Below are 12,058 nucleotides of genomic sequence, written 5' to 3'. Positions count from 1 at the left end.
TTGTACCTGGCCACTCGAGATGGCTGAAGGTGACAGATGTGAAGCATCTGGAGCTGTACCCCCAACAAGGGTCTGTGGGGGGATGGAGCTGGGCCGTAGAGGACACACAGGACCGAGGCACCTGCATGCGCAAGATTAGAACATTCGATCTGTCTGCTGATGGGGAGAGGAGAGGGGCGAGGCCACTGAGCGTGGGCAGTCACTCACGGCCTCCTCAGGAGATCTATCATCTAGAGCTCACGCTAGCTTGAGGATTGTGTGGTGTTGCTTCTTCACAGCCATCCTATAGGTCCCTGAGGAGAGCAGATACCTGGGGACTCTGGGAAAACAAAGGACAGCTTGGCAGGAGCGAGGCGGGGGACAGGATGACAGAGTTCAGGAGTTCAGGATTGTGTGGAGCCCAGGGTCTCAGTGTCCACATGAAAGCCAAGGATGTGTGCAGACTACTGAGCTATGGGTTCCCAGAACAGAGGTCTAGGTATTGCTGCAGCGTAGGCAGAGGAGGAAGTGGTCAGGAAGGTAGTCTGGGACAGGGGCCCAGAGGCTTGGCTTGCCTATTTCTATATCTTCACATGCAGGAGTGGTGGTAGTGTGTGTGTGTGTGTGTGTTGTGTAGGAGAATAACACTGAATTAAATGATTCATCGATGTTTCCCCCTAACCAGGCATCTCTTTCCAAGTAGAAACTGACAGAGAAGTGCACTCCAGGATGGACTCTCCACAGGGAGTTGATTTATTGTCCTTCCTTTGTAGATATGTGAACGAACTTCACCTGACCAGATTGAAAGGCACAGAAGGAGGCACTTACACCTTTCTGGTGTCCAACTCTGATGTCAGTGCTTCCGTGACATTTAATGTTTATGTGAACAGTAAGTAAATCGCCGGTCTCCTTATCTTTTTATTTTGTGTTATTGCCTGCTGCAGTCCCTGTGTCCAACAGCTGCAGAGCTGCGTTTCTCGTGTACTATGTAAATAATATTTCATGATAATTTTGACCTTAACAAAGACCTCGTGGTTTGGTGGTTGGAAGAGAAACCAATTCCCTGTCCTACATTTCACTGGCCACGTGACCTTGTTGAAGTGCTGTGGATTTCTGAGGGCTGCCTTCGAAGTCGACAGAGGAGCCGGAGAGGCCAAGCTTAGAAACTGTTTAAGAGAAAGTATATTATTATTGATTGTTCAACTGGAGAGCCAGATGTTGAATGGAGCTGGCATTTGCCCTTGGGTGGGAGAGAGAGAGAAGATACTGTTAAGCCCTGACAAGAATTTTCTCTTCCCGGAGTTTTCTCTCTTCAGCCTGTGATACACCATTTGTGTTTAAGATTGTTCTCCCACGCTGATCGATGTGCTATTGACCCAGCTCAATGGGTCACTCCTGAGTACTTTAGCAGGACTGGGGAGCAGGCAGCAGGTGGTTGGTTTGGTAGAGGGCAGTTGTCTGTAGTCATGGGAACCTCAAAACCTCAACACCAAAGCTCTGCACCACTGTGATTCTTAGCAGCGTGGGGGGTGGGGGGTGGGGGGAAGCCACGCAAGCAGGAGTCAATCTTTGCTACAGCTTCTGCCACGTGCAGGGAGGGCTTCTCCTTGGCTCTGTTCTGGGTCCAGCCTGCATTGGCAAGGAGTGGCGAACACCATTCTGTCTACTAGAGAACTCCGAAAGATGGTCCAATAAGTAACTGTTAGAATTATCCATCCCGAGTGTGTGTCTGAGGAAATGGAACGTTCACTGTTGGTTGTTGTTGTGAGCGTGTGCCCAAGCAGCCTGAGGGAGCGGGTTTCGGTTCTTGCTTGTGGGGAATATAGGCCATCTTAGCAGGGAGGGCATGGCTTTGGGGTTTGGCCTGGACAGTGGGAACATACAACTAGTTCACCTCATGACTAATCAGGAAGTGGAGAACTGAGGCTGGAAGCCAGGCTACAACCCTCTGTGGCCTGTCTCGGTGACCTCCTCCACTAGCTATGCCTCCTGCCCTGAAGGTTCACCAGCCTGTGGGGATATGTCAGATCGAACCAGAAGGATTCCTGACAAAACCAGCTTCGGAATTGGCCAGTACAGGCTCTAAGTGGGTTGTAGATGGCTGAAGTGGGCAGAGGCAGGGGGAGTGTCTTCCCTCCCTAGAGCAGCATATCTGCAGTGGTTTCAGGCATATCTATCCCATTTGTCCCTGTCCTCTTGTGACAGCCGTTTGGGTGTGGCCAGATCCACTTGTTCAAGAAAAGGAATCAGCTAATATAGCCCTACTCTGGTTGGCATTGTTATTGCAGTCTAGAGTTGCTTGGCTGTTTATCAGTATTTTTGGAAATGTGCTTCCTGATTAAGATATCAATCAGGGTTTTCTGAAGGAACAGGTTTTTCTAAAACTTGGGCATGTGTGCACATGTGTATACACACACACAACACACACACACACACACACACACACACACACAGAATTATTAGGTCGGCTTACAGAATGTCATCAGTGCAGCCCAGCAAAACTTGGGAATCTGTGCACATGTACAAACACACACACACACACACACACACACACACACACACACACACACACACACACACGGAATTATTAGGTCGGCTTACAGAATGTCATCAGTGCAGCCCATGTATGCACATGTATACACACAGACACACACACACACACACACACACACACACACACACAGAATTATTAGGTCAGCTTATAGAATGTCATCAGTGCAGCCCAGAAGTGGCTGTCTCACTCAGCCTACCAGGCTGAATGTCTCAGGAGTCACAATCAGATGCTGAGGGCCGGAAGGATTTCTGGAAAGCCCTAGTCTTCAGTCTCCATTGGAATCCTGAAGAAGACCCAGACTGAGGGAGGGTTTTCCTGCTACAAATAATCTGATAAAGAAAATCCTTCACAGGAGTGCCTGGCTGCTTGGGTTTTACTTGATTCCAACCAGGACATCAATATACATTTGAACTGTGTGTCAGGGTACATGCCTTTGATCCCAGCATTCTGGGAGTTGGAGACAGTTGACTCTGTGAGTTCAAGGCCAGCCTGGTTTAGTCAGTGTCAGGGGGAGAAGTGTCACAGGCCCATAATTACATTCTTTAGTGTTGCTAACTGTCCCAGAATCCTTTATCTGTTGATGTACACTATACTTTTTAAAGGGTGTGGGTGGTGGTGGTGCCTAAAATCCCAGACTCTAGACCACAGAGCTCCTCCCTTCCAAAGGAAATGTTAATTAATATTTCTGTTCCTGAGAACAGTTTTGATTATTTGGTATCTCATTGGCCCTCAATTCAAATATTTCTAGATTAATTCAGATGTTAATCAAGGGAGCTTAATATATTACACATGGGCAAAATTACCTACTTCTGAAAACCATAATAATTCAACTAATTTAAGAGACGACCGTAGGCAAATCAGTATCTTTGCAAGCATAATGTGCAAAATTGTTTATGCAAAACTTGATTCTGAGTGTAGTAGGCCCCTCTCACCTACCTGTGCCAATACTCCTTATCCATGGTAGACCAGCACTCCCAGAAAATACAGTAAGTGCCAGTTACTACAAAGGCAAAATAAACAGGCGACAGCCTGTAAGGCTTTGTTGGGCACTCAGATTGCTCCTTCTGAGTACCACGAGCAGAGAACACATCTTAGAGGAGCACACTCCATGGGACCCCCCCTGAGGAGCTCATCCTGTTAGTCTTTGCCTAGCCTCTGGGCCCTCCTTTCCCAGCATGCTCTCTGCCACTTGGGCATGAGACACTGACCCAGTGCACTTCTAACTTTTCTTTCTAGGGGCAGAATTGCTGTCATTTGATTTTTGAGGTCGCCTTGCCACCCAGCAGCGTCGGTTATGATCACATCTGCTCGGGACACTGATACCTTCCGAAATGATCTCTCCCTGTCAGGAGGGACCTCTTCTATAGTCGCGGGTTCTGTGCTCCAAGCTCCTGGGCATTGATGGAATGCCTTCTTCATCACTCTGGGAGGATGGAGGGTGGGGCAGTGGGCTCTGCCCTCTGAGATTAAGCTTTTCAGGAAGGCTTTTCATTCCTGTCAGTTTCTTGCAAATGTGAAGTTGGCAAAAGCTGTTTATTTCACTCACGGGGCGCATTGGATTTACAAATGGCTTTGACAGTGAGCATAATTGTTCCACCTCTTGTGAGGCGAGTCCCAGTCTCTCTCTACTGTTACAGTCGACAGTATTATGGGTTAGGTTTCTTTCTTTTACTTAGTTATTTTGCATTGGACTTAGAGTCAAGGGCTGGGGATGTGGTTCAGTTGGTAAAAGGCTTGCTTGTCAGTGCTCCAGCAAGCAGTCTAAGCGAGGTGCTATGTGCTTGTCTTCCCAGGCAGGAAGGTCAGACGTTCAGGGTCATCCTGGGCTACATGGTGAGGCCAGCCTAGCTGTGTTTGACCGTGGTTGAACCTGTCTAACAAGCCACCAAGCAAAAGTGTTTTAAAATCAGAACCTTGGGAATTGTGTGCCCATGTTGACATCACAGGGTAACAGTGACAGTTATGGGTAATTCTATGCATGGCTTATTCTGTAAATAAGCTTAGCCTCCAGGGGGAAAGGAATTATGTATTGCAAAAATTAGAATTAATAAAAGTCAAGATAATAAATGCACCAGGTTAGCGCAGAAATTCAGGCTCCTTATGACATGATGCATAATTGCCTCCCAGATTCGGTGCTAAGAAATGCTAATGTGCAGTCCTTGATTTGGAGTGGTCTAAATGCTTCAAGAGTCCGTTTGTTTTGAAAATATCTCATGTAGATTTCAATGTAGTTAGTGTGGGGGCTAATTCCTCATGTAGGAGACTTGGGGATTTCATTAAAATAAAGCCTCAATATTTTTTCCCCACTGAGTTTGCATTACTATAATTCCTCCTGGGAGTGCTTATCCAAGGTGTACAAAGAAGTTGAATTCTCAGTTCTGAAAAGTTGGTGCCCTTTGGGAAAACAGTGATACATGTGAAAACCGCTGAGCGCGTGGAATTATAAAATTCCAAACTCTGCTCCAACCTCCTTTCTCCATTAGGCACGAGTCTCTCCCAGAATCCTCTCAATATTGGGGGGAAAAAACCCCATCTGCCAGCCTCGTAGTAGCCTGCAGTACTTATTGCGAGCTGCAGGTCGTGCTTACTACCCAGGTCAGACAGTTATGTGTCTGCCAGATCTAAAATCAAAGGCCGTGAACTTCCTCACTTGGCTTTTGGGCTTGTCCTCTCTTCCCAGTCTGTACTTTTTGGATAAAGGGCAGAGACTTTCCAGTAGATTTGAAAGGGCAATCAGCAAAGTAAATCTCTTTATAAAGCTATTTTGACTTTCAATCTCAAATATCCACGTGACTTGGGGAGTTATTTATATAACCACTGGAGGACATGATGCTTTGTCTCATGCTTCTGATCTTTAAACCTCTGAATTGTCTTAAATCTTTAGATGGCATCCGATAGCATTTGCAAGTCAGCTTTAGGAATTTAAATATGTGGTACAGAAGGGTCCTCAGTAGCTCTTCCTTCAGTCCTAAAGGAACTACCTTCAGTGACAGACTTTAGCCATTGAGGAGGGCTGCTGAGGCCCACAGCTATGGGGGCAGGAAGGGCTCACCTTCCTCAAGGTGCTTCCCTAGAGCTGACTTGTCTTAAGCTAGACTGGAGTCCCAGCAATGGCTTGACTATCCGTGACCACCAGCTTCTCTCTATTTATGGAAGGATGCTAACAGAGCACCAGAAACAACTTAAGGAAATGCCCAATAATGGATTATTTCTAAATCATTGCATCAAATAATTAAATCCTGCCGGGTGCTCAGTCGATTATTTATAGGCCCTGCAGTACACCAAAATCAGCCCAAGTAATAAATCACCCGGAATGAAGGTTCTTGATGAGAAAGTCTTCCTTTGACCACATTTGCAAAGCCCAGACTGCTTTTGATATATTTTTGCGTCTTTGATAGATAAATCTGGTTACAGATGGCCAAAGCCTGGCTGGGCGGAAGCCGCTATTCGGGCGCTGGGCGGCCTGCATGTAAGTCACATGGCAAGTCCGCTCGCCAACAGTGAAGGTGGACCTGTCAAGCCAGCCATGTAGACCGCTTCAGACCGCCTGCCAGCCATCTGGGATGTCCACCTGGCTGGCGTCTCAGGGTCCTTTACCAGGGTGACAGTAAGAATGGCTGCCTGCCTTGGAGGGAATATGTCCTTGAAGAACCTCAGTGAACAAGAGAAACGCTCTGCATAACTGTACATATTTTCCAACCTCCTAGCTACTTAGTTTCTACTTTTGACGTTCTTCTCTTCATTGATTGATTATTGATGCTGGGATTGAACTCTAAGGCCTCCGAGTGCCCCCGCCTCTGAGCTGGATTCCCAGCTCCCATGTTTCTATTAAGGGTGTGTGTGTGTGTGTGTATGATTTTCTTAACAAGTGTGTGTCCAAACTGTCATGTTTAGAAACCCTCAGTGCATTTCTCTGTGGGGTTTTGTTTGAAAACGTTTTTGCCTTCTAGTGCATCTTTGATTGAGACTTGGTCCTGGAGGCTGTAGTTTGGATTCTGAAACAATATAAATAAGAGTTTTGCTTCATGGAGTCCTATTTACTTGCTTTTCGGAAACTGAGGGGCTTCCTCGGAGGCTGGAATGGAGTTGGTACTTGTAAATTTGCCATCCTGTTCCTTAAGGATCTTCAAGGGCAGATTTCCCCCAAGTCCCCAAACGGAGCTGTCCCTGAAGGCAGGCAGCTGGCCTTCTCCCCCTGGCAAAGGACCCTGAGATTCTAGCCAGGTGGGAAGCCATCCAGATGGCTGGGTGCTCAGGCCTAGCTGGCCTGACGCGATCTCCACGGCCGGCTTGACAGATCCACCTTTACTGTTGGCAGGTGGGCTACACATCAGCTGCCTTGAAGTATATCTATGTGTTTTTGTTTTTTCAAGACAGTTTCTCTGTATAGTCCTGGCTGTCCTGGAACTCACTCTGTAGACCAGGCTGGCCTCGAACTCAGAAATCAGCCTGATTCTGCCTCCCAAGGGCTGGGATTAAAGGCATGTGCCACCACCACTGCCACCACCCGGCTATTTATGTGTTTTTAAATTCAACTTTTTTTTTCTTGATCACTCTTCGATCTTGTTCTTTGATGCAATCTCGTTCTTAGTCAAACTCAGAGCCTGTGGATCAGATTCGGCCGCCTTTGTGAAGCAGCTCCATCTAGGTATTCTCTGACTCCGCCTCCCAAAGTGTGATGACAGGCAGCTGCTGTGACCAGTCAGCGGTCTCATCAGTCCAGACTCAGATGCTCTTGCTTGTGCAGCAAGGGCTTCAACACCAAGTCATTTCCCCGGGCCTTGGTTATCTATTTTCAGATAATATCAGGGAACCAAAGATGCCAAATTCAACTTTTCCTAACCTTAGAAGTTAGGTTTGGTAAGCCCAGAAAATGTCAAAGCAAAAATGAAAAGCGAATTTTATGTTTACCGTTTTTCTTTTGACATTTCATTGCTTCCCATTGCTAAGACCCCCTCATTTTTTATCTTCTTCCGGACTCTTGCGTGCGTGTTTATATCATATTTGCATGTGCGTGCACACACATGTTTCTGTGAAGCCATGTTTCTCTTTCTATGAGGCCGTCAGCTGGGTGGTTGATTTCTGGCACTCACGTGGTGGTTCACAACCATCCATTACTCACGTTCCAGGGGATCGCTCTGACCTGCAGAGGCACACACTTGGTACACATACATACATATATGTAGGCAAAATGGCCATATACATGAGATAACGTGAATAAATCTTAACAAAAGTGAGCTTGTGTTAGTTTATATCCTGACTCATTAGTACTGAGTGCAGATGTATTGAGAATGTCTTCCAGTCTGAGTACTAGTTGCAGCCTCCCTTTGCGATCTCCTTGTGCAGATCTTTCATAATCCCTTTAAGCCCACATCACATACAATTTTGAGACATTAAGGAGTAAGAGGGTTCTAACATGATGTGACAGACGTTTAAAAAAGATCTGTCAGGAGTTTATAATCATCTATTTAATCTTGAATGTGTGACCTTGCCTAAGTGCCTGGAAGTTACAAAGTCGCCATCTGTCAGTGTATCTGGTGCTCTATGTCTTCCACACACTGTCGTTCCTCAGGACCATTCCGAGTTAAGAATAGCTCTCAGGTTGTCTTAGTATAGTAGTTAATCTGTGTAAAGGCAGTTGCCGGTCTTTTGACATTAATCTGTTTGTAGACTTTGTACATTTATTTGAGATTGGGTAGGACTTGAGTCTTTTTTATTGCCTCTTAGACTGAGTATTGTTTTGTTGTGACACTTTTTTTCAACAGTTGTTTATGTTGTGTGTGTACACTTCACATGTCCATCCACGCCACAGAAAATAGAAAAATAGAAAGTCAGTCATGAGTTCTTCCACACCACAGCATGGATGGAAGGGTCAGAGGACAATTTAAGGAAGTCAGTTCTCTCCTTCCACCATGTGGGTCCTCGGGGATTGAACTTAGGTTGCCAGGCTTAGGGGCAAGTGCTTTCCCCCATGAAGCCCTCTCTGTGGGCCCTTGATGTGTGTGACATTACATCTCTTCATAGAAATAGAATCTGTACATACTACAATGGTTATAGACATTGAAATAGGAGGGAAACAGATCTGGAGACCAGCTGTTGGCATAGAACTCAAATCTCTTTTACTCTGGAAAAAAAGAAAACGGCAGCAGTAAATACTGGTAAACATCTCTCTCTGCTCCGATGTTGTCACCATTACTTTCCTTCATGTCTCATAAGATAATCCATCCTGAAGGGTGTGCCATTCATTGGAGTATCCATTTGAATGCCAGACATCTTAGAGAATTCAGTCACCTGCCTCAGTCCTTGGGCCCTTTGTTGCTTGCATGATTAGCCCCCCCTTTTTTAATTTTTAAATTAAATGATAGAAAAGCAAAGGAATGGGGCCAGCGTATAACTGCCAACACTGGTGAAGTTGCCCTGTGACTTTTCCAGACTCCAGCCGAAGTAGCCGTTTTCTGTTATGGACCTTCTGCTGTGTGGAAATTTCCTTTGCTTTTGAGCCAGGTGTGTTTTTTACATCAAATTAGCCCCATTCATTTATAAATGTATGCAGGGTCGCCTCTAATTCAGCAGGAATTTAAATTAATCCAAGAATAGGTACATAATTTTTTTTCTGTGGGCATTGTGTCAATATCCTCTGAATTAGGTGGCAAAATGAATTACCTACTTCACAGGGTAGAAAAATAACATTTCAACCTGTGCCTGTGCACCTTGGCAGCCAGCTTAGCTGCTCTGTGGGGGGTGTCCAGGTCCCCCGCTCACATCTGGGATGCACACGGCACCGAGGATTTTATAGATCGACTTTAACGCGTCTGTGCGAGGGCAGCTTTCTCCACGTAGAGACAGACATTATTTTGAGATTCCATCTTAAACGAGGAGGTTGTTTTTGTTTTTGTTTTTAGCTTATGTATGTGGCAGCATGCATGTGTGTTTGCATGTTCCCATGTGTGCGCCCAGGGGCATACTGCTGCACAAGTGTGTATAGCGGCCAGAGGTGGATATTTTATGTCTTTTCCCATCCCACTCTGCTTTCTGTGTTAAAGCGGTAGTTCTCAGTCCATGAGTCCCCAGCCCCTGGGGGCTCTTCCTGATGGCGTTTTAGAATACGGATTTAGAAAATTAAGTGTCTGTTGGGTCTGAGCAGTCAACAAATTAAGAACAAAAATTAAGTAGTTATAAAGGGAAGAGATTGGGGCTAGAGAGATGGCTCAGCAGTTAAGAGCACCGGCTGCTCTTCTAGAGGACCTAAGTTCAGTTCCCAGCAACAACATAAGGGCTCAACCATCTGTAACGGGATCCAATGCCTTCTTCTGATGTTCATGAAGACTGGGCACTCAGGTACATAAAATAAACAAATAAATCTTTTAAAAAGTTAAAGGTCAGAGATTTTTGAGATACAATATTAAACTTACAGTCTACTTGGGAATATCACTGCATTAAAGTAACATTTTGTTGTTAAAATGGGTTTGGCATTTAAAAATAAATAGTTGGAGCTTTTAACCTTTTTGTTTATTGGACAGATTTCTGTTTTAAAATGCCTATGTTAGATTTGATGGCGTGTGTGTGTAGATCAATTTGTAGAGTTTACTTAACAGGGAAGGAGGAGCCTTGGGTTTCATCCCCGATACAAATGGGCTTGGTGGGGGACTCCGATAATTTCTGCACTCTGATTTTGGAGGCAGGAGGATTCGAAGTTCAAGGTGATTCCTGGCTACTTTGGGAGTTTGAAGTCAGCCCAGGTTCCATGAGACTCTGGCCAAAATACCCATTAGCCACTTTTAGATATGTATAAGATACAATTGGATCTATTCTCAGGTGCCCATTCTGGGATTTCTACAATACATGCCTAGATTGTATCTTTTAGGGGAGTTTTTTGTTTTGTTTTGTTTTGAGTCAGCTGCAGTTAGTTTATACTCTTGCTTGAGCTGGTTTTCCATCCCTCTCATTATAACAATATTGTGGCAGAAATGTAGCTTCTATGCAGACCTAAGCAGGATGGTGACGAATTGTGAATGCCCACTGTGTCACCATTCTGCCCCAGCAAACCCAGAGTTATAAAAACAGAAATTCATCCTTCCAACCACTCTCCATTTGGTCTTTTATTATTTGGAGACCCGAGTCTGTGTTTCCTCTCCTGCTGATGATAGAGTGCAGGCAAATTGTATTCAGCATGGGGGCTGGTTAAGGTGGCCAGGGCCAGAGAAAGCCTCTACTCAGAGCCACTCCCCTGCAGGAGATGAGTGGGAGGCAGTTTCTGTGGCCTGGAGCCTCCCAGGGTTGTCTGCCAGTTCTTGTTCTGTGTACCGCAATCTTAAACTTCATTTTGTTCTTGCTTTCCACATGGACCTGATGGTGGTAAGAAGGATATTTTTCAAAATCGCCAATCTGCTGCTGGGTAAATCAGTGTTTCAGATTTTAATTGCATGAGCAACAACGTTCTCAGAGTTAACTGCCTACAAGCCAGTCAGCGATGTTGGGGATACTGGGGTTGCTTAAATCTATGGTGGTTTTTCAAATGGAAAGGGCTATTTAAAAAAGAAAAAATCTGCCCAGGAAACATGTAACTTAGACATTTCTTAGGCTTATCAAAAACTCCAACTTGGCAGGAATTAGGGAACATGTCATTTGATACCCTACTTACTTTTTAAGAAACCACGGCTCGGACTTAACCTGGAGAATTGCAGTTATGTATCTTTAGCGGTGAAATGCATATTTAATGCCATAGCTGGTGCATTGAGCCACTTACAAAATGCAGATAAGCTCAGGTTTTCATTTTGGGGATCAGTTCTACCTAGCTCATTCTTTATGCATTAAACATTTTCCTAGTTCAGTCTGCCACGGACAACCGTTGACACTGGGCCAGTGTGACTTAGCCTTTCCAGAATGAGGTATCACACCACTAGTGTTGAGGACAGGGCTGGGACTAAGAACAAAACTGTACGAGGCACACCCTTGTAGGTAGCCAGGTAACTTAAGGGTTGGAGATCCTGAACCCTCTGGGCTGCCTCAACAGCACAATTCTAGTTCTGGCCATCAGTCAGGTTCCTTTAAGGTGCTTTGTTTAAACAACAACAACAACACAACAAAAAACAAGTTCTGGCTGGCTCAGATCCTTAGCTTTTAGAAGCTGGGGGTTGGGGCAGGAATCTTCATTTAGCTTCTCTCCTATCTAACGGTTAGGACTGTCTGAGGCTCAACAGGACAAAAGCAGTACAGACGGCCTCAGGCTATGTCCTACCTGGGATAGCAGCTTTTAAAAAAAAACAAAAAGCAAATAAATAAACAAATAAATAAAATAAATAAATAAACCCACCTAATTAGCCAACACACAGGAGCAAGTAGGCCATCCGGAGTGCATCATCTCTGGTTTCGCCAGCCATTGTGTAACTGTTCCCAGGTGTCCTGCTCGCAGGCCTGCATCTTAGAGAGTACTTGTCCCAAAAGCAAAGTGGAATTGATGGCCCAAGTTTGAGCTGTTCCAATTTTTTAATTAAAAATGTTTTATATGTTCATTTTTGGCTCCAC

General features: G+C 45.2%; 1 protein-coding gene across 2 annotated transcripts in view; it reads left to right on the top strand.

Moving 5' to 3' along the window:
- Kit (KIT proto-oncogene, receptor tyrosine kinase) overlaps positions 1-12,058 on the top strand; it is a 78,130-nt gene that overhangs the window by 47,964 nt on the left and 18,108 nt on the right. For both annotated transcript variants that reach the window (XM_052198620.1, XM_052198618.1), the window contains exon 7: positions 753-868. In XM_052198620.1, the coding sequence (XP_052054580.1) occupies positions 753-868 (116 nt within the window). The remainder of the gene's footprint in view (positions 1-752; positions 869-12,058) is intronic.

The sequence above is a fragment of the Apodemus sylvaticus genome, chromosome 11 (assembly GCF_947179515.1).
Source record: "Apodemus sylvaticus chromosome 11, mApoSyl1.1, whole genome shotgun sequence".
Taxonomy (NCBI): domain Eukaryota; kingdom Metazoa; phylum Chordata; class Mammalia; order Rodentia; family Muridae; genus Apodemus; species Apodemus sylvaticus.
Note: the sequence above shows the minus strand (reverse complement) of the source record. Positions and strands in the feature narration are given on the sequence as shown.